Source organism: Entelurus aequoreus, linkage group LG13, assembly GCF_033978785.1.
Source record: "Entelurus aequoreus isolate RoL-2023_Sb linkage group LG13, RoL_Eaeq_v1.1, whole genome shotgun sequence".
NCBI lineage: Eukaryota > Metazoa > Chordata > Actinopteri > Syngnathiformes > Syngnathidae > Entelurus > Entelurus aequoreus.
The window spans coordinates 54,272,210-54,300,129 of NC_084743.1; the positions used below are offsets into that span (position 1 = coordinate 54,272,210).

The following is a 27,920-nucleotide window of genomic DNA, read 5'->3' on the forward strand; positions in this document are numbered from 1 at the left end:
CCAGGAAAATCGGGAGGGTTGGCAAGTTTGCCCTACGTCCGTGTTTTACCGGATATGGACCGCTCTGTACAGCGGCGTTTTAAAAAGTCATTAATTTTACTTTTTGAAACCGATACCGATAATTTCCGATATATTACATTTTAAAGCATTTATCGGCCGATATTATCGGACATCTCTAGACAATATGTAAACGGTACCAAGCCCAAGACTCTTATTTATAATTGTAATATACATTTACTCATAGAATTTATCATTTTCAGACCGTTTTTAGGGAAAATATTGTCTTTTCCATTGTTCATGCTTGTCTACAAGTGAAGTTGGCCACTGCTGGGAAACAGTACAACGTGGAGTACAGTATCTGATGTCATACTCTTTTCTAAAGCGTGTGACAGGGTGATGATGTATTCCAGCCATGTGACGGCCGGTCAGTGCCACAGCAACAATCAGGAAGGCTGCGGCTCAGGGGCGCAGGTCAATAATCTCCCCGTAGTGAAGTGCATCAGTAACAATCCCGTAACAGAAACGAATAGCACGACTCTTTCTCCCTCTCCGTCCACTCCCCCTGTCTGTCCACCCTTTTTCCCCCTCATGTGTGTCCTTATAGCATCTGCTGGTACTCGTTAGTGTGGGAGCGGGGGGTGGGGGCTCTTGCGACACTACGCCGTGCATTTGTGTGTTTTCGGAAAGACTAACAAGAGTGCCTGCCTTACTGTACGCTAATGATTACAACGTGGGGGGTAAATGCGCGCGTGTTAAACGAGGCTCGAGTGCAAAATGCGAGCGAAGCGGGAGAAAAGACGGGGGAGGGAGGGGCGGAGGAAGCATGCCACACCCGGCCTTCTTGCTTCCTTCTACCTTCATCCCTTCCTCTCTCTCACACACACACACACACACAAACTCACTCCTCCTCCTCTGCTCTCCAAGTCTATCTGCTAGTGTTTCCATGAGAACAGAGCGCTGGGCATGGGGGTGGGGGGGGGGGGGGTGGAATGATGGTGCGGGGTGACGTGTCCTAAGAGTGCTGTCTGTGTGCGTATGTATGCAAGCACGCATGCATGCGCCATCATCGCTTTCACACCTTCCTACCCGGCCAGTGCCAGGAAACACACTTTTGGCAGGGTTTTGGCAATTTGAACGTTGGATCGTAACACTAATAGCAGAGTACATAGAACACGGTCTGAGAGGAAGACGTTTGATAGTTGGGGAGTGCGAGACACTGTTCATGATCATGAAAGAAGGACTTGCGCTACCAAAAAAAATTGTCTAGGAAAAGACTGGCCTGTCTTTAGGCCTTGGGTGGGGTCGGGGGGTTTTGCAACAGCCTATATAAAAAAAAAGAAAGAGGAGTGCTGATTTAAAATAGGTGGTGGGGGATCATCTTTATGAGTGTGTGTGAGGTGTGCGTGTGTGTGTGTGCAGGGGGGGGATAGTGTGAAAAGGGATGAGGGGGCAAGGCAAAGGGTGGGGTTTTTAAAGGGCGGGCAGTAGGCATTGTCAGGCAAAGAGTATAGGAGAGAGGGAGAGAGAGAGAGAGAGAGAGAGAGAGAGGTGCAACCAGGCAGACTTACTGAGAGAGTGCAGACTGGGATGAGTAAATGCACTGGGCAGCGTAGCTGTTGATACAGCCAACGAGAGAGAGAGAGAGAGAGAGTGAGAGAGAGAGAGTGTGTGTGTGTGTGCACGAAAGCGAGCGAGAGAGCGTGCACGAGAGAGAGAGAGAGAGAGAGAGAGAGAGAGGAAAAGAGAAAAGGAAAAATAGGAAAGAAAGAAGCAGAGAAGAAAAAGGGAGGATACTACGACAACAACTATGCTGTGCTGCATAAGAAGAACCAAACCGGTAAACTGCTCTTTTTTCCGCATTTCTATTTCAAACAGGTGCGGCTCAACTTTGAACTTTGCCGGTGTTCCCTCGCCGTCAGTCAAGACGTTGGCGTAATTTACTTTGACTTGTGGCGGGGGTCCCGGTTTGTCTTCGTAGAGCCCCCCCGTAGACACGCCTCGTTGATGTGATTAGCCTGCATGAATGGACCCCGCTACCATGCCTCCTCAGACCTCACGCCGTGTATTCGCAGACCGCCTCAAGACTGTAACTTGATCTGGAGCCGCCGGGCATCCCCACTCGTATTGATCAAGCACTTATAAAAAGTGAACGGTTATCGAAAGACACCTGATCCTCGGCCTTCCACCTTTGTTTGTGTTAATTGCAGCAAACTTTCGCCGGTCACGAAGCGCTGTCTCGACAGAGGGGTTAAATTGTTCTTTCTATTGTCTCGGGCAAAAAAGTGGGTAACACAAGAAAGTACATTTCCTCAGTAAGGAGGAGAGGGAAAAAAGGGTGGGGTGCAGAGTGAGTGAGCAGCACCATCATGTCAGCGGCCTCGAGGGATTACAATAGGAATAAATGACTCTAAATAGATTACCATACATAGTCCTCCAGCTTTATGAGTGGATATTGCCAGGAGTGGCTACAATGGAGTGTGCACTCATTTAAAGGGTGTGAAAGGGTGCTAGTTTGCAGAGAATTCGGAAAAGGCAGACAAGGTGCTGCATGGAAGCGGGTGGCTCCAAATAGTGGAGAAGCCATAAATGCTTTAGTATTTTAATAGCCATCATTTTGGTGATTCTGTCGTCCTAAATCAAACATGATTTTGTCAGACTCGTGACGTGCTGGATTTTGGTTGCACTTGATCGCTTGATTAATTTCTGGATGAGTCATATTAACTGTGGCAGGCTGGAGATGACAGCTGAGAGACAAGCAGAAGACAGTAGCTGGAGCGCAGGGATGGACGTTCCCAGTGCAAGGGAGGAGGGGAGGAAAAGGTGCAGGTAAAACAATGATTTGAATGAGACTATGGGGGGAGGGAGGGAGAGTGTGCGTGAAGGCAGGGAAGGAAATGAAGCTGGATGGTGGCGGAACGACGGATGACGGTTGGAGGAGGTGTAGAAGAAGGGGCGGAAACGAGGAGAGAGAGAGAGAGCGAGAAAAAAAATGCCGGCACGCTGCACACTGCAGCCATGTGGGTGAGGCAGCGGCTCTTTAGCCACAGAAGGCTGCTTCAAGCATGAGTGCCGCCTAATATCCATCTGGGACTTGAAACACTTACAGTATTTTCCCGCACTGCTTTGGCCAGACTGTTCCTCCGAGAAAAGAGCCTCGTGTTTTCTGCTGAGGACACAAAAAGCCAGCATGTAAGATAGTAAGAACTATACGGGGAGTGGCTGCGAGCTTATTTGAGCACCGAGCAGCCCTCGTGTTTGGATAGAAAAATCCAAGGATTAGGTCCCTAGGTCCATTTCCAGCCCGAGGTCTTTTCAAACTCAGTCATCCCTTTTTGACGAAAAGAATAACCTTAATCTAATTCAACATAATAGCTTCTCTTCAGCTCCGCCCTGCCACCATATTTAGTGTTAATCCTCAAACCATGAACATACATGCCTGTCAATAATTCCAAAGCCATTCATGGTGTCTCCTCTAAAACTGTGCTTAATGTTTTAGATACCACATAAGCCCACACCGGCCCACCACATATTGTCCAACCGGCTCTTCTCCTCCCCCACTCGCTGCTTTCCTCTTCCCTCGCCCCCCTGTCAGATCAGTGGCGATTGCAGAGCCTTTGTTCAGACAGAGGGTCTGTGTAATTGAATTAAAGGCTGTTAGAGAGGATGCAATGGTGCCGGCGTATCGGCCGCCAAGGATCCCTCGTGCTAAAAGAAACATCGCTCGCTGATTGCAGGGGAGAAGGGGCTGGGGGCTGCCGCTACCTGAGCCGCTCTCGACTCATCTGCAGGAGATAGCTGACTAAAAGGGTGTGGTGCTCTGCTGAGTCTGCCTGGGTGAGCGAGACAGGAAGAGGAGAGAGAGCGAGGATAGCTGAAGACAGCATGGAGGAGATATTCACCAGTGGTCTGTGCTGCTGCTGTGTGTCGGAATCATTTTTACACCCCCTCAGCATTTGCAGGGGGGGAAGGTCGTTAATATGAACTTTCATAATTACTTATGCAGAAATCTCTAAACATCTGAAATGCAGTAATTTCAATGACTCGATTTATGAATCCCCCGTGATCAGAGAGCACTATGAATGTGTTTTAACGATTCCCTGTGTGCATTCCACCGCATTGCGCTGCGTGGCAAGGTGCATAAAGTCGAGCTACCTGTCTGTTGTGTTAATTTTTGTAAGAAGCGCTTGTGCGGTGGGTCAATCATCACTCAGCCTGACACTTAACTGTCCTGCTGCCCAACCACCCGCTTCCTGAAACAAGTCCCTAATGGCACTAGCAATGAGAAGGTGGCGGATTGATACTGTGTCACCGTTGGGGGTTGGGGGTGTATGTGCACGTTTATAGATCCATCGCTTCGGCCAATGGCTCTTTGGGTGTGGCTCTCGCAACAGCTGGTATCCACCCCAAGGGCAGAGACAGACCGTGAGGGAGCAACAGACTGCAGCTGTAAAATCCAGTGGTCAGACACTGTACTGAACACACTCTGACATGGACGTTCGTCACATGACTGAGTCCGATCAATCTTCCCGGCATTAAGATTCTCGAGGTTGACAGTTCATTTAATAATGTAAAATGATGTTACATAATGGCATCTTAATGACAATCTACAAACACATAGTCCTTAGTCCTACATCTGGTTTGAAATGATTAACATAATGCGTTTTTGTTCTTGGGAAAAACTGCAGGCACATTTTTGTTATTCCTTTGATTAACCGGAAGATGCAAATATGTTATCTTCCCGTGAAGTCATCAGGGTATATTTCTAGTCTATTTTGGCCTGAAGGGAGTGGTCTCCCTGTACCTTTGGGAAGAGCAGTTGGATTTGTGAATGAAAACGTGTGCCGCACTGACACAGAGGGGAATGGAGCCTGCAGGAAGGTACGTGACCAGGGTTCAATTAACAGTCACTGTCTCTCAGAGGCCGATTTGCAGTGAGACACAGAAGTATGTCTCTGAAAGAACTAGAGCGGTTAACGATCAGGTTTTAAATGTATAGAAGGCGTAAGGCTCATCGTCTATCTGGTGTGTTGCACAATGGATTGCAGGTTTGACAGTAAACCCTGCAGCAAATCTTTAAAAGTGCATCAAACAAAGTTGGTCTCGTGCATTTTGGAACGGAAACAAATACATGATCAATAATGCAGACGATGATGCCATGGATGCGTCAGGACAATGAACTTCCCCTTCGTCTTCATAACTTCATATGAGATCACTGCTGGCACGTTATTACATTTGCACTCACGCACCCTAATCTCTAAAGTAGTTGACACCCCACCCTCCGTTCCAAAAATGATGTCATAGCACGATATTCCCAGACACCCTCATCCGTTGCTGTCTTGTTCTCTCCTTGGCTGATTCATTGTATGCAGCCGGTAAGTAATTCTATTTAGAGTTAAGTGCTTGGGTCCAATTTTTGGCAATTGTAAGCACCAATGAGATTCAATGTAATAAAAGGCCCAATAAGTCACCAGGGAGCATGCATGTTACACACAGGGTATGCTTGTGGTTAGTAGTATTACTCCAATTTTTCTATTGGGTTACATGTGTGGTGTGGCTAACATTTAATGGCTTACTGGTAGACTTTAAAATACAAATGAATATTACCAATCTCTGCTGTTTCTGATCTTATGTCACTAAGAGCCTGATTTATTAAGATTTACTAAGATCTAAACACCACGTGGTAAACAGCGTGTGCAATCTATAAAATTCCGTGTGGTCTTAGTGGGCTTGTCGCGTGCCATTTACTAACACTGCGTGTGCAATTGTAAAGTGGTGCAGACCGCCTTATCTAAATGAGGACTTTGCGTGTACTATACCAGGCAAAACCATGGAAACACTCATTTACTGCACATTCATGTTATCATGCTTCTAGCTGTGGCGATTTGCTATGTTTTCAAACATGCAAGAGACGTACCACACTATGGCCGTTTTAGCAGCGATCCTGCAGTACATCTACAATGAAACCACTTTTTATCTTATTTTTACCACTCAAGGTGCACTAATTAGTGAGAGGCTGCACTAACTCTGCTCAAGGCGCGAAAAAATGCATACTTAAGAAGTTATTTTTATCATATAAGAAATATTTTAACAATCTATATCTTATGTAAACAAAAAAACATGTTTTAATCAGCCCCTTAAGTCCTCTTGCAGCTATAAAATTATAACATTATGTTGCTGAATAGATAATATTAGTCTATTATTTTTTTATTTCTGACTGTCTAAAATGTTGACCCCAGCTCGTAGCACAACGGATTCTCGCCTGTCCATCGTCTGTGCAGCGCGAGCACTGATTCCTCAGCCGTGTGTGAAACTGTCAGTTTGCAAACTAAATAGAGCTTGCAAAACGGTGATGATAACATTGCTTGTGCTAAATAATTATTTTTGCATTTTCTCCTCCTAATCTGATGAGCATTTATTTTGCATATTAATGAAGACAGAGACGCAAAATGGATTGCACACCTTATTCTACCCACCTAACATACGCAATCCACTTTGAACACGTTTAGTAGATCAGTTTTGCATGTGCTATCATGTTTGCACGTGTTTTAGTACACGCAAAGTCGCAAACCTTTTGTAAATCAGGCCCTAAGTTGCTTGAGATGGTATACTTGTGTCTGTTAATAAACTGAAGGAGATTTACAGGCTCTGAACCTTTGGGCTCCAATGTGAATATACTACAGCTGCACCTTGGCTTCGCTGGTGCAATATTGAGCTGACACAGTGACCCTGAAGATGACGTGTGGGTTTTAGGACCCGCAGCTCCTAAATCACGCCTAACAGATGGGACGTCGCACTTTAAAGCCCCATAGCCAATGAATCAGGAAAGTGAGCTGATGCATTTAGACATCGTAGTCTCTAGACTGACTTAAAGAAGACTCGTGAAACTGATTTTAAATAAAGGAAGTTGCACTCTGACCCTACGTTGCACAGAACACCTACTTAGCCGAGTGCGCCGCTCCCCGTTTTACGAGCACCTATTTGCTGCTGAGGGGTCAGGTGCACTGCCAATCATGGTACTCTTTCATTGCACCAACCAGCAGTCAGCACTGGGATAAGTTAGCACTCTGGTTGTCAAGGTAACCTTTGATAGTTGGGAGGGGTATGGTAGTGAATGCTGAAGAGACTGAAGCATGCGGCTTGTTCCCTAGCAGCCGGATGAGAGGAACCTTCTGTGCAAATCCTTATTTAGGGGAATAATATTGACAATATTGGATGGTGTTTCAGTTTACAAAACAGCAAGCGTTGTATGCAACTATTGTACTGAATCATCTTCGGACCATTAACATACCGTGCAACAAATCATGGAAGCAATCAACCCAGGGGCATGTGTCCCTCCATGTTTTTTCATGATTCACAAAGGCACTAAATATCCCCTCTACAGCCCATGAACTTGTCACATCAGTGACTCACACCTTGCAAATCTTTGCTACCTGTACAGACTTGGATCAATCCAAAGAAAATAACAACAACCACAAAAACACGACAGTTGTGCCCTTTTATCATTCCCTCTTATTAATGTTGCACCGCTTGCATGCTCAATTTGTGTTTGCTTCATGTTCACATTTATTCAGAGTGTTCATTAGAGGCTGTGGATTGCCTGAAATAATATTTTTGTGTGAATGCTGATTGATCTTTGATTTTTTTCCTCATTTATTTTGAATGTACTAAGTCATTTTGTTTGCACTTTTCAGTGTTTATCATTTTCTTTATTTGATTTGATTTCTTTTCATTAGATTTAAATGACTCATAAAACAACCCCCTATTTGATGGACAGCTTTGGATCCAGTTACCAAAGGTAATATAAAAGACCCCTTTTAATAACTCCTTGTATACATCCTACTCCTAACTGTATGTTCCTCATCCCTTCTTACACATACAGTACATACAGCATATCCTAAAACTACAGCCTTCACCTAGCTTGTCCAGCACTTCTGCATTAGACTTCCAGTATGTTCCTAACCCAATAATAGCCTACTGTTCCTCCTCTAACCTTTCTGCTCCATCCATTATTTCATTATTAGTAACAAATAAGATAAACATGCATGGAATACGATGATTGTCAACCTACATGTTTCTTTTTCCATGCTGCTCAGCAGGTACAGTGCATCCGGAAAGTATTCACAACGCTTTACTTTTTCCACAATTTGTTATGTTGCAGCCTTATTCCAAAATATAATACATTCTATTTTCTCCTAAAAATTCTACAGACAATACCCCATAATGACAATGTAAAGTTTTTATTTATTTAGCTATATATATATATATATATATATATATATATATATATATATATATATATATATATATATATATATATATATATATATATATAGTGTACATACATATTTGTATATATATATATATAGTGTACATACATATTTGTATATATATATATATATATATATAGTGTACATACATACACACACACAATAATATATATATACATATATGTATGTACAGTATATACACACACACTATATATATATATATATATATATATATATATATATATATATATATATATATATATATATATATATATATATATATATATATATATATATATATAGTGTACATACATATTTGTATATATATATATATATATATATATATATAGTGTACATACATATTTGTATATATATATATATATATATATAGTGTACATACATATTTGTATATATATATATATATATATATAGTGTACATACATATTTGTATATATATATATAGTGTACATACATATTTGTATATATATATATATATATATATATATATATATAGTGTACATACATATTTGTATATATATATATATATATATATATATATATATATATATATATATACGTGTATACATATATATATATATATACACACACATACATATATGTATATATATATATATATATATACATACATACATACACACATATGTACATACACATATATATATACATACATACACACACACAATATATATATACATATATGTATGTACAGTATATACACACACACTATATATATATATATATATATATATATATATGTATATATATATATATATACACACACACTATATATATATATATATATATATATATATGTATATATATATATATATATATGTATATATATATATATATATATATATATATATATACACACACTATATATATATATATATATATATATATATATATATATAAACACATGAATATAAGTGCTAACAGAATTTGCCCAATACAATACTTTATTGATGCATCTTTGGCAACAACTACAGTCTCAAGTCCTGACATTCACGCCAAAAAGTTCAAACTTTGTCTCATCAGACAAGATCATTTTGTTTCTCATGACCTGAGAGTCTGTCAGGTGCATTTTGGCAAACTTTTAACTAAGAAATGGCTTCTGTCTGGCCACTATACCATACAGGCCTGGTTGGTTGATTGCTGCAACGATGGTTGTCCTTCTGGAAGGTTCTCCTCTCTCCAAAGAGGAATGCTGTAGCTCTGACCATCGGGTTTTTGGTCCCCTCCTTGACAAGACTAAGATGAATACAGCAATGTACAGGTGTGCCCAGCTTGTGGCATTGTATTTAAAAATACTTGAGTCTGTAATTGCTGCCAAAGGTGCATCAACAAAGTATTGAGCAAAGGCTGTTAGTTTTAATACATTTGCAAAACTACAATTTTATTTTTGACATTGTCATTATGGGGTATTGTTTGTAGACTTTTGGGAAAACTGGTTTATTCCATTTTGGAATAAGGCTGTAACATAACATGGAAACATGGAAAAGGTGAAATGCTGTGAATACTTTCCGGATGCACTGTATGTTTGCGTGAGATATTAATGTACTTCCTATTTTGGCAACAAGGTGGAGAAGAATGAGGATGCGGACCAGAAGATTGAGCAGGATGGCACCACCAACAAACCTGAAGACAAGGCCCACAAGGCTGCCACTAAAATACAGGCCAGCTTCCGTGGACACATAACTCGGAAAAAGATGAAAGATGGAGAAGAAGAGAAGGACGGAGACAGTCCCGCTGCTGCAGATGAAGCAACAGAGGGCGGAGAAGAGGCAAAGAAAACAGCGGGGTCCCCGGTTAAGGAGGAGAATACTGCAGAAGAGGAGGGGAAAAAGCAGGAGGAAATGAGCCAAGCCAAAAGCCCGGTGGCAGAAAAGCCTGCTAACTCGCCAGCTGCTGCTGCTCCTTCTCCGGCAGGAGCAGCGACGTCTCCTTTAGCGCCGGCACTTGCTGCTTTCTCTCTTTCAGCGCCTTCCGAGGCCCCCAAAGAGGAGCCAAAGGCGGCGGAAAAAGCTGAAGAGAAGCCCAAAGAGGTGGAGGCTGTGGCGGCCAAGAGTCCCATCACAGCCGAGAAAAAGGTGGAGGAGAAGGCTGAGGAGAAAAAGGAGGAGGCCAGACAAGCCGATGTGCCTGCTGCTGTCAGCCCGACAGCCGAGAAGGAGGAGCCTGACCAAACAAAAGATAAAGGTAGGGATGCTTGTCACAGTAACACAGTTTTAAAAATAAAGGCATTGAGTTCAGAGACAAAAATTATATTTGCACAATCAAGATTTGGACAAAAAATGATGTGCTTTCCCAAAGATCCTTACTGTGCGAAGGGGATTCACATGGCCCCATTCGTCACAGTTTACCTGACACATAAGACGTGACGACTTAGGGGGTTGCACAATACACTTTAACAGCCAGATAGCAGTAGAGCAGGGGTCACCAACGCGGTGCCCGCAGGCACCAGGTAGCCCGTAAGGACCAGATGAGTAGCCCGCTGGCCTGTTCTAAAAATAGCTCAAATAGCAGCACTTACCAGTGAGCTGCCTCTATTTTTTACATTTTATTTATTTCCTAGCAAGCTGGTCTCGCTTTGCCCGACATTTTTAATTCTAAGAGAGACAAAACTCAAATATAATTTGAAAATCCAAGAAAATATTTTAAAGACTTGGTCTTCACTTGTTTAAATAAATTCATTATTTTTTTTACTTTGCTTCTTATAACTTTCAGAAAGACAATTTTAGAGAAAAAATACAACCTTAAAAATGATTTTAGGATTTTTAAACACATATACCTTTTTACCTTTTAAATTCCTTCCTCTTCTTTCCTGACAATTTAAATCAATGTTCAAGTACATTTTTTTTATTGTAAAGAATAATAAATACATTTTAATTTAATTCTTCATTTTAGCTTCTGTTTTTTCGACAAAGAATATTTGTGAAATATTTCTTTAAACTTATTATGATTAAAATTCAAAAAAAATATTCTGGCAAATCTAGAAAATCTGTAGAATCAAATGTAAATCTTATTTCAAAGTCTTTTGAATTCCTTTTAAAATTTTTGTTCTGGAAAATGTAGAAGAAATAATGATTTGTCTTTGTTAGAAATATAGCTTGGTCCAATTTGTTATATATTCTAACAAAGTGTAGATTGGATTTTAACCTATTTAAAACATGTCATCAAAATTCTAAAAGTAATCTTAATCAAGAAAAATTACTCATGATGTTCCATAAATTCTTTTTTTTATTTTTTCAAAAAGATTCGAATTAGCTATTTTTTCTCTTCTTTTTTTCGGTTGAATTTTGAATTTTAAAGAGTCGAAATTGAAGATAAACTGTTTCAAAATTTGTCAATTTTTTCGTGTTTTCTACTCTTTTAAACCGTTCAATTAAGTGTAAATATCATTAATTATTAATAATAACATAGTTAAAGGTAAATTGAGCAAATTGGCTATTTCTGGCAATTTATTTAAGTGTTTATCAAACTGGTAGCCCTTCGCATTAATCAGTACCCAAGAAGTAGCTCTTGGTTTCAAAAAGGTTGGTGACCCCTGCAGTAGAGTGTTGAATACCCTAAAATATGTTTTGTGGCAATTCCAACTTTGACCACAGCGTCACTTGCTATGTAGAGTGGCACTTTCCATCATTTTCAGCATTTCAAAAAGGGAGATCCACCCAGGAATGGGCTCATATGAATCCCTCTGCTAATGTAGCAAGCGCCACATGGTGTATCTACGGGCCTTGGAGATTTACAGATGATTGGCAGGCCTCCACCGTCGACTGGTTAACACAGACATCACAGCTGTCTATTAGATTAAATCTCATCCTGCAAAATGCAGCCTCCAGACAGACCTTGGTGGTCGTAGCAAATATTCAAACAAGAACTTTACGAATAACTGTATAATCTTTTGTCACATAGACTCATATCATATTAGAATTAGAATACACAGTAGTGAATGGCGCTGTTTTTTATAAAGACACAACCGAATTACAGCCATGCCCTTTGCAATTTGTGAATCAATAATAGTGAAACTACATACCGGTATTGATCTCACTAATAACGTTTTACATATCCGCAACAACCCTCTAACAGTCTGATGCCCCTTTAATAATCACATCTCAAGCGGTAAAACATGAATGGATGGATCTCTCCACCAATATAACAGTCACATGCGATCAGGGAGAGACAGGAGACAGAGCCATCATGAAAAAAATGATAATGTACCAACTGTGTTACACATGTATTTCCATATGATTGACACCGTTTTGACTTTTACTTATGTAAAAATCACTGAATTTGCACATTTCCTAGTCAAATACAGGGCAGAAACCGGAGGGCCTACCGCGTGATTGCACAATTCTGCATAACCTGGGTTTGATGGCGCGTGCCCGTTTGTGTGTCATCATGTCGCCAATAGGGTGTTTCAGAAGCATTTATTATATGCCATGATTTTTGAAAGCTTGTGTAATGTTTTGAATGTAGGTGTGACATTCTGCTTGCTAATCATACGTAAAAACACAGTACTTTGGCTCACCGTGAAGGGGCAGGGAGTACATGAGCTGACAGCGGCGTATGTTGCTGCCATCTTTCTGCAGAGAGGAAAAGGAGAAGTAATAGATAATAAAGGGGAGTTTAACAACAAAATAACAGAGATTTTCCTGGAGAGGGATAGCTCCGTGGTCGAATCGTTGGACATTAAGCGGGTGTGTTAGAGCACCCCACGGCGCGCCTCGGGTGGGCTGAAGTCAGCCGTCAACCCTTGTGGGACTCGCCGAAAATTAAACCTGGTGCACGCCGACGGGGTGTACGTTCGACCAGTTATCTCGGGCAGAAGCCTTCCTCCCTGCTCCTCTCTGGCAACCGTAATGATTCTTCCACAGGTTCAATTTATCAATCAAAGTTGACTTGTATAGCCCTTAATCACAAATGTCTCAAAGGGCTGCACAAACCACAACAACATCCTCGGCTCAGATCCCACATCAGGGCAAGAAAAAAAACCCAACCTGAACAACAAGATACCTTGGAAGGGACCGCAGATGTGGGAATCCCCCCCTTGGGTGACCGGTGCAATGGATGCTGAATGGATACGGTTAATAATGTGAGAGTCCAGTCCATAGTGGACGGAAACCTCATTATGACGTTTATTTCCCAGTCAAATTTAAACCACGCTCACGCACCCTGGCAGGTCCGGTGTGAGGATCTCACTAAACTATCCAATCTATGCTGGGTTTCTTAGTTTATCTGAGTGTTTTAGCCTTTTTCAGCTGGAAAAGGTCGCAAATGAGGTATGGTTATTTGTGGGGCTCCTCATTAGCTGTGCTCTTGCTAACAATCATGCTAGCATACAAGTACAAACCTCGTTTCCATATGAGTTGGGAAATTGTGTTATATGTAAATATAAACGGAATACAATGATTTGCAAATCATTTTCAACCCATATTCAGTTGAATATGCTACAAAGACAACATATTTGATGTTCAAACTGATAAACATTTTTTTTTTTGCAAATAATCATTAACTTTAGAATTTGATGCCAGCAACACGTGACAAAGAAGTTGGGAAAGGTGGCAATAAATACTGATAAAGTTGAGGATTGCTCATCAAACACTTATTTGGAACATCCCACAGGTGAACAGGCAAATTGGGAACAGGTGGGTGCCATGATTGGGTATAAAAGTAGATTCCATGAAATGCTCAGTCATTCACAAACAAGGATGGGGCGAGGGTCACCACTTTGTCAACAAATGCGTGAGCACATTGTTGAACAGTTTAAGAAAAACCTTTCTCAACCAGCTATTGCAAGGAATTTAGGGATTTCACCATCTACGGTCCGTAATATCATCAAAGGGTTCAGAGAATCTGGAGAAATGACTGCACGTAAGCAGCTAAGCCCGTGACCTTCGATCCCTCAGGTTGTACTGCATCAACACATGGGCTCAGGAACACTTCAGAAACCCACTGTCAGTAACTACAGTTGGTCGCTACATCTTTAAGTGCAAGTTAAAACTCTCCTATGCAAGGCGAAAACCGTTTATCAACAACACCCAGAAACGCCGTCGGCTTCGCTGGGCCTGAGCTCATCTAAGATGGACTGATACAAAGTGGAAAAGTGTTCTGTGGTCTGACGAGTCCACATTTCAAATTGTTTTTGGAAACTGTGGACGTCGTGTCCTCCGGACCAAAGAGGAAAAGAACCATCCGGATTGTTATAGGCGCAAAGTTGAAAAGCCAGCATCTGTGATGGTATGGGGGTGTATTAGTGCCCAAGACATGGGTAACTTACACATCTGTGAAGGCGCCATTAATGCTGAAAGGTACATACAGGTTTTGGAGCAACATATGTTGCCATCCAAGCAACGTTACCCTGCTTATTTCAGCCAGACAATGCCAAGCCACGTGTTACATCAACGTGGCTTCATAGTAAAAGAGTGCGGGTACTAGACTGACCTGCCTGTAGTCCAGACCTGTCTCCCATTGAAAATGTGTGGCGCATTATGAAGCCTAAAATACCACAACGGAGACCCCCGGACTGTTGAACAACTTAAGCTGTACATCAAGCAAGAATGGGAAATAATTCCACCTGAGAAACTTCAAAAATGTGTCTCCTCAGTTCCCAAACGTTTACTGAGTGTTGTTAAAAGGAAAGGCCATGTAACACAGTGGTGAACATGCCCTTTCCCAACTACTTTGGCACGTGTTGCAGCCATGAAATTCTAAGTTAATTATTATTTGCAAAAAATAAATAAAGTTTATGAGTTTGAACATCAAATATCTTGTCTTTGTAGTGCATTCACTTGAATATGAGTTGAAAAGGATTTGCAAATCATTGTATTCCGTTTATATTTACATCTAACACAATTTCCCAACTCATATGGAAATGGGGTTTGTAAAACATTTTGCAAAATCGATTCAGACTCAACTACATGAAAATGTTTAATTTAAGACAGCCCTAGTTTTTAACACATCTGTATTCCACGCGTCTACTTTAAACGTGCCTGCGACAATTTTAATAACTAACACTGTTACGCCACAGACACAGTAGGAGCCCGTACATGGTTTCTCAGATTTATCATTGAAAAAATGGAAGTACTTGAAAACAACATTCACACAATGTGGATTATTTTATTATTTTCTCTTTTTCAAGGGGTGTCAAACCAAATTTTCTGGTGGGCCGCACCACAGTTACGGCTTGTGACAGCGAAACCATAAAAATATATGATTGCCTCATGGTATTATTACGTTATTGGCCCCACATTTGATTATTATCATTATTTACCAACACGCTGCTTGTGAAACAGAAGTCAAAATGAGAAGCCGATATTAAAGTTGAGTTTGTAACAGCTTGTTGCATCAAATAATATTGGTTAAGGCAGTGCTTCTCAATTATTTTCTGTTACGCAGCCCATAGGAAGAAAACAATATTTTGCGCCCCCCCCTACTCTCCAACACGACTATAAATAGTATAATTTGTCTATAAAATTGTTAAAACTATACCTCTGCATAACACTGTAAGCTTAAAGGAAACAACACATCAGTATTTCCTTGTCTTCCACCGTGGATACAGTGAAGCAAAGTTCTGGTACAGCAAAAAAAGCATGTTTAAAGCTTAAAGCCCCAGGGGGGCCCGCCCCACTATTTGAGAAGGACTGCATTAAGGAGATGCATTGTATATGGTGCAATTTTATTCTTTCGAAATTTAAACACATTTAGCAAGAAGGATGAAGTCGCTTCCTGAAGCACATTATTTCCAGGCTTTCCCGTCCGTCCTCATCAAATTATGCCGTGAGTTTGACGCCTGTGTCTAATTCTCTTAAAGAGCAACCTGTCTTAACATGAATTTGACCACAAGGATTTAAAGTTTAAAAAAATAAGCCAGTGCTTTACCAGCCATGAACTTCAGTTCACACCACTGCTTATAACAATTTCACAATGGCAATAAAAAAATGCTGAGATTATATTTGCTGTTAGTGACCCATAGGCCAATAAACAGGGCATGTTCAGTACCAGCCATGCCCAGCAGGCTGTTTGAATGCCAAACTCAGGACTGAACCAACAGCATTGTAGAGATTATTTATACATTATTTTCCACAATTGCACTCTCTGTTGAGTAGAACATATTGTACATATTGGCAATACAGAAAAACAGCGACATCTCCCTGTCCTAATGTAATAATACGCTCACACAAAAGTGATTTTTGTGGTCCAGGGATTTCCAAGTGTGGGTCAGACAGGTACAATGGCTGGAGCATGCTCCATCTTAGAATAGGTGGGGGTCGAGAGGGAAACACACACACACACCAACACCAACTGAGCTGCACTAAATCTAGGTCATGAAGAGGCACTGTCTCTACGTTGTCATAGTTACCACCTCCATGGGAAAGCTGGCCTGCATAGAGCAGAGCGCAGATAACAGGTGTTCTGATTCAAATGAATGATTAATGATCCTTACCGGTCACGATCCGCACTGGGGACGTCTGTCACACACGAAGAACCGTTAGGCCCAATATGCTTAATTAACATACTGTAACATAGAGAAATTAATTATCAGAACTTTAGTTCCAGTCGGATAAGGTGGGTGAATTTATACAGTCCTACAGTCTAATTTGAATTTAAAAAAGTACCTAAAAATTATACAAAAACATTACCATTGCACATTTAATTTCCATACACAACTAAAAAAAATTATCTAAAATTGGTTACATTTAGGCCCTCTCTAGAAATTAAAGAGATGATACGCTAAATGGTCCCTAGTGTGTGATTGTTGTCTGTCTATCTGGTAGAAAAATGGATGGATGGATGCAGTAAATCCTTTCAAGAGTGTGGCTGTTATATATAGGGTTATAACTGTACGACTTTGACCAACATGAACATATTCCTTCTTTTTTTTTTTTTTTTTTTTTTTTTTTTTTTTTATAATGTCCTGCCCAGCTTCTCGGGCAAATCATATAGCAGATGTAGATGCCCATATCGGCTGTTCAGATTTACTTTACAAAAGAGAAGTGTAGGATACTTCTCTTGTTGCCTTACTTGTATTTTGACTTTATTAAATGTATTTATATTATCATTTGGTGCAGCCGGGCCGGAGCAGGAGGGGATAGAAAGAGAGAAAAAGGAAGACAGAGGGGGGAATTGTGGGGACAAGAGGGGGATTAGACAGAGAGACAAAAACAACAACAGCAAACACAACAACAACAACAACAACAACAACAGAGCAACATCAGCAAATACGACATGTACAAATATGATGGTAAAAGTAATAGCAAATAAGCAGTTAGCGAAAATTTAAAAAAAAAAAATACAGAAATGACAATGAGCATTATTACACTAAAAATGGAGCAATGTGAATACCAATAGAAATAGTGCTATTGATAATAAACAATACCAGTACTTTACCTTTATTATCAACAATACAATTGTTCAAATGCAACGATACATATACGTAATGATAACTTGAGATACGAAAGAATGCAGAAAAATGGAGGGGAAGAAAGAGAAGCAACCTTAACCTTGTAGATTGTTATAGTAACAATAGGTTAAGCTTTGTCAGTGTGCCATGTGTTATACCCAGTTTACCCTAGACATATTCCTTCTTTAAATTTAGGACCACATTGGCAATATTTATGAAAAAAAAACAACTACCCAAAATCGTAAGCTACTAAAGGAAAAGCTGCTTGTTTTACGACATACACTGACAAAAAGGTAGTGGTTTCAAGATATGCATCAATTACAATGTACGGTTTATTATTATTTTCCAGAAAAAATAAGTATTGGGCTTATATGAATAAAACAGGATTAAATAAAAGATACAGCATCAAAATGCCTCGCAGGAATTAAAAGTTTTAAAAAAGTAAACATTTTTACTGTGCTGAAAAAACGGTTCTATATTAAATGACTAATATAATGACTGTACAAAAAGACTCTAATGTCCCTTGCTTTGTCAGTTCTGTGATCAGCCTCTTCTCATCTCACCCTGAGTAAACTGGGACAGGCTCCAGTTTGTCAGTAACCTGAAACAAAAGTGGTTTAAAATGATAACGATGATTTTTACTGGCAGCTTGAAAAAAATTAAGACCACATTCCGAAATGAGGGTGATTTCATCTACAGTACGTCCACAAAATAATTGATTGCAGTTGAGCCGAGCTGTGTTTACATTACAATGACTCAGACGCCGCTCATATATACTGATTACACTTTACCTGTAAGCATGCTATGACTCATGAGGTCTTGAGTCATATCTACTCATACATTAATGTAGAAGCACTCACACATTTTTGTCCGGTTCTCGTCTGTGCTCACATACACGCTGAAGGACACACACAATGATGTCATCCCTCAATGTCTCGTAGTTCTATTAAAAGAGTGTGAGGTCATTGTACAGTATGACTTCAACAGCATGTTCTCAGGGGGCTTGAATAAAACTGAGGCGCTATCAGAAACTACCAACTACCAACCAAGAAATCACCGCTGAATGTTTTTCCTACTGCTATACCCTGTGGCCATCACATGATATCAGCTATGACAGGTTGGGATACTTTCACTTTAAATATTTCATGGGCCCATTAGGAGCACTCGTCCTCTTCATTATTTACAGTCAGGGTGTATATGTACACTGCATGGATCCAGGGTATATGAAAAAATCATATGTAGAAACATGATATGCGAACTCTTTGAGGCTTGGTACGGTGGCACATAATATATTTTCATATTGTGTTTGTTGCGTGATGAGATTCTCAAAGTTTAAACGACATACAATTCATGCAATTTATTTAGTTTTTTGTTCTAAACGCAGGAGTCAAACTGGCCACATTTGGCCCAACACATCATTTTATGTGGCCCCATCACTAAAGTTCTTTATTTTTTCTCACTAGATGTATTCATTCTTCCCATTTTGTCAGAAAAAATACATGTACTGCACGCAATTGCATATCTTTTAAACTTCAATATGATCTAATAAAGCAGCAAATATTAGATTAAAACACATTAAAACATTTTTTTAAATATACTCAAATATCTGCTTAACTTATGATTTGAAAGCACTGTAAAAATGACAATAAATTGTACACTAAAAAACTGGCAGGTCAATAACTTTTGCAACAACCATAGATTTTACGGTAAAAATAAAAAGTTTTAAAGTTAAAAATGCTGTAAAAACCACCGTAAATGTTTTTTTGTTTTTTTTCACAGTGTACAAAAAAATATACATAATAATAGGTCATTGGCAATTGTGTGATAATATCATGAGGCAAACCCTGTTACACTCATATTGTGTTGTCACTGTAACAGGTGGCCCTCCAAGGGCAACCATAACTGCAATGTGACACCCTGTTCTAAAGGACCGAATAGTACGAAAAACCGAAAAAAAAATTTCCCATAAGAAATAATGCTAATCTAAATAATCTGTTACAGACTCCCAACCATATAACCACAAAACATATTTTGTAGAGCATGATTATAGTTTTACATGTAAAAAAAATAGGTGTAAATAACACATTACATTCATAACAAATCATGTAATATAATTGTTACCTATTTTTGAAGACTCTTTTTGGAGAAGACTGCAATGAGCGGAGAGGAGAGGGCAGGGAAGATTGAGTTGCCAACACAAGGGGTTCTTTGCTTGCGGACTTGATTCTGCGAAATGATACGCGGCATACGAAAACTGGGGGGATAGTTTTGGAAAAAAATGTTTAATCGAAAACCGAGTGTGTGGTTCAAAAGGAGCTTTATCACTCTGGGCCGTGATGTGAAAAGTCTTGCGCTAGCTTATCATTTTCTTTCATCTTTTCTGTCCCACTCCCTCACTTCCTACTTTTCTTTCTCCAGATGCTGCAGAGGAGTCTAAAGCAGAGGATGACACCCCGGCAGATGCAGCTGCAGAGGCCACCGAGTCCAAGGATGACTGAGGCAAAGTCTACTCTCCTAGAAGCAGAATCAAGAAAAACAAAAATCAACAAAGGTTGCTCTTTGCCTTCCCGACGCGAAGGCGGTCCGTTTTTATTTGTTTGTCATTTTTTGTGTGGCAATGATTTTTCTCATGTTGGGGGAGTTTCCAGCGTGACGTTTTTTGGCTCAAGCTAATATATGATAACGTGGTGATGATGTTGTTGTTGTTGATGATGATGCTGAAATATGATTGTTAAGCTGACGAGGTGGATTTCATTTCTAACATCTTTTACTATGTATTGTAAGGGATCTGGTCGTGGATTAAAAAAAACAACAACCTCCCAACTGGATATATACACATTTAAAATGCATCGCAAATACATTAATTTGCTTTGCATTACTCTATCACAACATACTCGTTGCAAGTAACCTTCTTCTTCGGCCAGTGCACGCACAAAAAAGCTGGTTTTACAATGCAACCCCAGTTTTCATTATCTTACAAGTGTATTGAAAACTCCAACATATGATATGACAAGAATGTATCAATAAATGTGTACCATTTCCAGTTGGAGAGCTGTATAGTACACTTCAAAAACCAACATATAGGACAATAATATTACTCTCCCTTTACTGTGCTTGAGTCGATTCAAGCTTTGTTTACTGTACACCCCTTTTACAAACAGTCTGCACGCTCGTTTGCAGAAATAGGACCTGACGTGATCATAGAATAATCTTAAGAAATCTGCTAAAGTATTTATGTCTCCACAAGACAATTTATATTCTGACAACCAAATATGAGAGCAGTAGCATGAACCATCGAACCAGATGCATGATGGGAACTCTCCCTCTGAGGGGAACGTTTTTCGCAGTTATGAAAATTAAAGAGGTGTGGCGGCTTCTTTTTGATGTCTTTGATGTTGTTATGACAGTTTATATGAATTGGAATAATACTCTTGCACAATTGTCAAGAAAAAAACATATATATAAAAAGAAAAAGAATCACAAATGACCAAACAACAAAAAAAACAACTTTTCCTATGTTCCAGTGAGTGCAATGTCCAATTTTAACCTATCAAAGAGTTCCAACTTGTGAGGGAAAAAAAGAAAAATGGTTTCAATGTCTGTTTTCAAAATAAAGCAAATGTGCCAATTATCATCATCAACTGTGGTGTTTGTGTCAAGACACGGGAGGTGGAAAATAATATTTCATATTTTGGGGAATTGTTCTAGCTCAGGGGTGTCAAACTAGTTTTCATTGAGGGCCACATTGCAGTTATGGCTGCCATCACAGGGCTGCTTGTAACAGTAAATAACATATGAATTTGATTGTTAGATTTTTTTTTTTACATACACTGAATTTTTTTTTTTTTAACAGTACAAAACTGGCAATTTAGACACCAGAATTTTACTATAACATATACAGTGTTTATTTGTTTTTTTTTAAACAACATATTATTGTAAATGGAAAAACAGTACAACTGTTTTTTGTTTTTTTTAATTCTGGCAACTGATCTGCCAGTTTTTTTACCGTAAAAAAATGTAGTACCGTTTTTAAATTTTCAGAAATATACCGGAAAAACAACAATTGTAGATTTTACGGTAAAACAACTGGCAATTCAGTTGAGACAACATTTTACCGTAAGCACAGTTTTTTAAATTTACAGTGATATGCTGTAAAAACACCGTAAGTTTTACCTTTAAATCTGTTGTAATTTTTACAGTGTACAATTTGATGGATATATTGCTTTGAAATCTGACCTTTGGACCTAAGTTGGACACCTGTGTTCTAGATCAGTGTTTTTCAACTTTTTTTGAGTGAAGGCACATTTTTTTCATTGAAAAAATCCGGTAGGCACACCACTAGCAGAAAACATTAAAAAATGAAACTCGGCAGCCGATATTGACAGTAAAAAGTCGTTCTCGCATTAGTTGGATATATATCCAAACCATAACCAACCATGCATCACTATAGCTCGTCTCAAAGTAGGTGTACTGTCATGACCTGTCACATCACGCTTTGACTTATTTTGAGTTTTTTGGTGTTTTCCTGTGTGTAGTGTTTTAGTTCTTGTCTTGCGCTCCTATTTTGTTGTTGATTGTCATGTCATGTACGGATGTACTTTGTGGACGCCGTCTGCTGCTCCACACGCTGTAAGTCTTTGCTGTCGTCCAGCATTCTGTTTTTCTTTACTTTGCAGCCAGTTCCATTTTAGTTTCGTTTTGCATAGCCATCCCAAAGCTTCAATGCCTTTTCTTAGCGGCACTCGCCTTTGGTTTATTTTTGGTTTAAGCATCAGATACCTTTTTACCTGCACGCTGCCTCCCGCTGTCGTCTGCATATTGTGATTACGACAATGTTCCCGACTTCCTCAAAGCATTTAGCTACCTGCTGCCACCTACTGATATGGAAGAGTATTACACGGTTACTCTGCCGAGCTCTAGACAGCACAGACACTCTACAACAGCACATTATTTGCGGATTATAATTACTATTATATTATTAAATATTTTCAACCCATCCATCCATCCATCGTCTTCCGCTTATTCTTAACCCAATTAGGTGAAATGACATCATCTCCCACGGCACACCAGACACTATCTCACGATACACTAGTGTGCCGCACCTTTTTTGAGCCAAGGCACATTTTTTGCGTTGAAAAAATGTGGAGGCACACCACCAGCAGAAATCATTAAAAAATGAGACTCAGTTGACAGTAAAAAGTCGTTGTTGCAATTAATGAATATGAATTCAAACCCTAACCAACCATTTGATTGATTGATTGAAACTTTTATTAGTAGATTGCACAGTAAAGTACATATTCTGTACAATTAACCACTAAATGGTAACACCCGAATAAGTTTTTCAACTTGTTTAAGTCGGGGTCTAAGCAAATTAATTCATGGTAATCCATGCATCAATATAACTCTTGTCTCAAAGTAGGTGTACTGTCACCACCTGTCACATCACGCCCTGACTTATTTTGAGTTTTTTGCTGTTTTCCTGTGTGTAGTGTTTTAGTTCTTGTCTTGCGCTCCTATTTTAGTGTCTTTTTCTCTTTTTTTGGTATTTTCCTGTAGCAGTTTCATGTCTTCCTTTGAGCGATATTCCCCGGATCTACTTTGTTTTAGCGATCAAGAATATTTAAGTTGTTTTTATCCTTCTTTGTGGGGACATTGTTGATTGTCATGTCATGTTCGGATGTACATTGTCTTTGCTCCACAGTAAGTCTTTGCTGTCGTCCAGCATTCTGTTTTTGTTTACTTTGTAGCCAGTTCAGTTTTAGTTTTGTTCTACATAGCCTTCACTAAGCTTCAATGCCTTTTCTTAGGGGCACTCACCTTTTGTTTATTTTTGGTTTAAGCATTAGATACCTTTTTACCTACACACTGCCTCCCGCTGTTTCCGACATCTACAAAGTAATTATCTACCGGCTGCCACCTACTGATATGGAAGAGTATTACATGGTTACTCTGCGGAGCTCTAGACAGCACAGACACTCAACAACACGTCATTTGCAGACTATAATTACTGGTTTGCAAAAAATATCTTTAACCCAAATTTGTGAAACTAGATAATCTCTCACGGCACACCGGACTGTATCTCACGGCACACAGTGGTTGAAAAACACTGTTCTAGATGATCATTGCAGGAAAATGATAATTTAATCTTAGAGCAAAGCTGAACAGCAGTTCTTTATGGTAGTCTTGCACTTGATAACCACCCAGTTTTAAAGAGGATTAAGTAGGTGTCTGCTTGCATCGCTCAAGTTCACAGTGTCAGAATGAGTAGACAAGGAAATGATCTGGGAAAAATTAACTCGAATATAGAAAATGGATGGATGGATAATTAAATGACAGATGCCCTCTCGTGGCGACGGCAATTACTGCGACAGGGGCAATTTAAATAATACATGTGGGCGGTGTTTGGTTGCGTCGCTCTAAATCAGACCTGGGCATTCGGCGGCCCGCGGGCTACATCCGGCCCTTTGTGCGTCCATGTCCGGCCCGCGTGAGGCCAATCATAAATTACAAAACATTTTTTAAAAAGTATGTATGTCGAGTGTGCAATACAACGGTGCTGCTTTTGTTTTGAAAAGCGTTATTTGTATTACTTCCTTGTGGACGTATGCTCGTGCGTGATTGTGAGTGAATGTGAACATCGGCAATCACAAATTACAAAATACATTTAAAAAAACATCTATGTCGTGAGTGCAAAACAACTGTGCTGCTTTTATTTTGAAAAGTGCTATTTATGGGCGTATGTCCGTGTGTAACCTGTGAGTGAAGGTGCACAGCGACAAGTGATGCCCGGTTATCCCTGAGAGTCTTTTTAGCGTCTCGGGTCGAGACGCTAAAAAAAGAAAAGTTGATGACGAATGCCGTGTTTTCAACAAGACATGGACTGCCAAGTATTTCTTTACAGAAATTAAAGGTAAAGATGTGTGCTTAATTTGTGGTACACAGGTTGCTGTGTTTAAAGAATATAATTTGAATGGCCACTACACGACGAAGCACGAGGAAAAATACCGGAATCTGTCTGATGAAGAGCGCGCAAGGGAGGCTGATGCGTTGATGGTAAAACTGCAAACCCAACAAGGACTTTTTGCCAAATTTCACACCCCCAGAGATGCAGCCATCAGGACAAGTTTCTTAATTTCTCACAAAATCGCCAGAAAAAGTAAGGCGTTTTCTGACGGAGAGTTTATTAAGGAGTGCTTATTGGACTCTGTTGCGCTGATATGCCCGGAGAAGAGGGGCGCATTTGAGAATGTGTCACTCTACCGACGCACTGTAACGAGGCGGGTTGAGACCATCGCTGGAAACTTGGAGCTTCAGCTGAAGAACAGAACGTCCGACTTTGACTGTTTTTCGCTGGCTTTGGATGAGAGCTGCGATGTACGTAACACCGCCCAGCTGCTCATCTTCTTACGTGGGATAACTGCAGACTTTCAAATCACGGAGGAGCTGGCAGCCATGCAGTCAATTAAAGAGACAACCACAGGTAATGACTTGTTCACATAGGGAAATGCGTGTTTGGACATGTTAGGACTAAAATGGGACAAGCTGGCAGGTGTGACAACAGATCTGACGGGGAAAAATGTTGGACTTTTAAAGAGGATGCAGGATAAAGTGACAGAAATTGACATTTTTGCATTGTATTAAACATCCAGGGTGTTCCCCGCCTTCCGCCCGAATGCAGCTGAGATAGGCTCCAGCACCCCCCACAACCCCAAAAGGGACAAGCGGTAGAAAATGAATGGATGGATTAAACATCAGGAAGTGTTGTGTAAGACGGTGTTAAAAATAAAACCATCAAAAGCAATCTGCTTTTGTATAAAGTTAAGTTAGGTTAAATGAAATTATTATTATTATTATTAATCTTACGGTATATCAAAAATAATTTGAACAAAATTTTATTGAAATATTGTCGGTGTGGCCCTCCAGCAGTGCTCAGGTTGCTCATGCGGCCCCCGGTAAAAATTAATTGCCCACCCCTGCTCTAAATCGTCCGGGTAGAACAGGGGTGTCCAAAGTGCGGCCGGGGGCCATTTGCGGCCCGCAGGTCATTTTTTAACAGCCCCACGGCACATTTTAAAAATACGATTGAAAAAAAAAAAAAACATTAAAAGTGGTATTTAAAGAGCAAACAGGTGAAATGTAACAAGAAAATGTAGCAATTTTTACTCTAATCACACAAAGCTGCCATGTAGGCTGTTTCTTTCTTTAAAAAATAATACTGAATCAAAATCAATGTCATTATGAATTATTGACCTATTCAAGGCTCCAATTACGTCACATTAAATATTTTGAGATATTCTTTGGGGAAAATGTTGCATATTTTGTGTTTGCCATGTAAAAAAACGAGCTGTTTTTTTCAAAGAAGGGCCTAAAACGAACAAACAAAAAACAACAATAAAACTTATAATTGAAAGATAGATCTGAAGTTGATCTCGAGATTATTGTGTTAAAAGTAAACAGTAAAAAAAATTAAAATTTGAATTTTTTTTTAACACTTTAATGAGTAGGACCCTTTTGGATCCCCTACAATTTTAGTGTGATTAGTTTTTAAGTTTCATTGCTCAAAAAATAACAATGAATTAAAATCAATGGTTTTATGAGTTATTGACCTTTTTAAGGCTCCAATTATTATATAATCTCAAATATCCCACTTAAAAATGTTATTGGGTGAAAATATTGCATATTTTGTGGGTTTTTTTCATTAAAAAAAAGGGTTTTCTTTGACAAAAGGAGCATACAATTTAAATCTTTAAAACATTTTATATTGACAGATAGACCTAATGTTGATCTAGAGATTTAAAAACTTGAATGATAACACAAATAATAATACTGAATAATGACACATTTTTTTATATTTTTTGGACCAAAACCCTTTGGGGTCCCCGGGATCAAGCCTGAGTGGAAGCCTAAAAGTATATTTTTTATATACATATATTGTATTGGTTTTTAAAATAAAAAATATCAAAATGGCCCCTGCTAGCTTTGATTTTTCAATGTGCGGCCCTCAGTGGAAAAAGTTTGGACACCCCTGGGGTAGAACATTGCGTCGCAATAATTCGTTTGTAGGGTGTAAAATATTCTAGTTATTGCATTTGTTTGCATTGTTAGCCGTATTTTGCAGGACATAGTTGTATTTGAACTTTACCCTGACAGCTGCTGTATGTCATCGCTCGGTGGATGCTTGGGTTCGAAAGAGCCGCGTTTATTGTGAACCTCCCTCTTCCTGGTTCCAAACAGATACCCTCCTACGAACACGAAATGAGAGAAAATAAGGACGCCAAGTCGCAATAGCTGAGTGTGGGGTGGTTTATGGTCTCGCTTACCTGTTTGCCGGCAACACGGCGGCCATTGCATCTGTTTTTTAAAATCCCCGAATTCGTAGTGAAGAGCTTGTCACGCCAAATTTCTTCCCCCTACAAACCCCCCCTCCCCCTCCCCCCCCCCCATTTACTTCCGGGGCTGCGTCCAATAAAATCACAAAGTTGCCGGGGGTCCTTAACCGGCACGCGATTGTCCTGTTTCGCGCCTGTACAAAAAAAAGACAATAATCGATTTCTTCAGATTCCAGCAGCTGTCAAAGACGAAATATCCTTCCAGCGACGGGCAGTCAAAGCCGAAGTGCTATCGATCGATGTCAATGACGTAAGAGGAAACATGACCACGGAAGTAAATGGGGGGGGGGGGGGGGGGGGGGGGCCCACGTGACAAACACAGTCGTGATTGACAGCCACGATAGCCAATCAAATCCACCATTGTGTGAAACGTTTTATTAAGTGACAAATATAGACATTTTTTTGTTAAATATGTTCATTCTAGCCCTTATTGGTGTTCTTTTCTTTTTTTGGTTCCAAAAAACGGTACTCTTTGGCTGGTGACCTAGAGCAGCTTTGACAAAATCAAAGATTAAACAATCAAAGTCAGCTGACACATGGGGTTATATAACTATATACCAGGTAAACAGCCTATTTCTATGCTTCGTATAATAAATGTATGTTCCGGGTTCTGGAGAGCGCAGAGTTTCAGAAAAAACACTAAATATATAGTAAGGTATTAGGATTATGTAGTAGATTTTGCATGCAGTTGCAATTCCGACTAATAGTGGTGTGATATCATAGCCAGGAAGTAGTCTTTGCCATCAAATGGGAACTGTGCTTTTTGGGGGAATTTTGCCTATCTTTCACAATCCTTATATAAGACAAGAACACATACGTTTTTCTTTGTTCAATGCATTC

At 39.7% G+C, this 27,920-nt stretch overlaps 1 protein-coding gene and 1 long non-coding RNA gene across 4 annotated transcripts; one reads left to right on the forward strand and one right to left on the reverse strand.

The window, feature by feature from the left end:
• The first annotated feature begins 1,559 nt into the window (after positions 1-1,559).
• gap43 (growth associated protein 43) lies at positions 1,560-21,326 on the forward strand. Its single transcript, XM_062068048.1, has 3 exons — positions 1,560-1,837; positions 9,869-10,487; positions 20,110-21,326. The coding sequence occupies exons 1-3, from the start codon at positions 1,808-1,810 to the stop codon at positions 20,187-20,189; spliced, it is 729 nt and encodes a 242-aa protein (XP_061924032.1). The 5' UTR covers positions 1,560-1,807; the 3' UTR covers positions 20,190-21,326.
• Positions 2,834-27,117, reverse strand: LOC133663523 (uncharacterized). 3 transcript variants are annotated; one of them, XR_009828362.1, is made up of 5 exons: positions 27,012-27,117; positions 26,834-26,933; positions 19,813-20,205; positions 12,820-12,874; positions 2,834-3,166 (listed from the first exon to the last, which is right to left on the reverse strand). It is a non-coding gene; the product is annotated as an uncharacterized LOC133663523 (long non-coding RNA). The 3 variants fall into 3 exon arrangements; XR_009828361.1 differs by lacking the exons at positions 2,834-3,166; positions 12,820-12,874 and adding an exon at positions 17,028-18,292; XR_009828363.1 differs by lacking the exons at positions 2,834-3,166; positions 12,820-12,874 and adding an exon at positions 18,553-18,634.
• Positions 27,118-27,920: the final 803 nt, after the last annotated feature.

What these genes read in the sequence shown, in the direction of transcription:
- gap43 (XM_062068048.1), top strand. Translation starts at nt 1,808, where the DNA reads ATGCTGTGCTGCATAAGAAGAACCAAACCG. An exon ending in GCATAAGAAGAACCAAACCG is followed by an intron (nt 1,838 to 9,868) that starts GTAAACTGCTCT and finishes TTTGGCAACAAG; the next exon opens with GTGGAGAAGAATGAGGATGC. An exon ending in TGACCAAACAAAAGATAAAG is followed by an intron (nt 10,488 to 20,109) that starts GTAGGGATGCTT and finishes TTCTTTCTCCAG; the next exon opens with ATGCTGCAGAGGAGTCTAAA.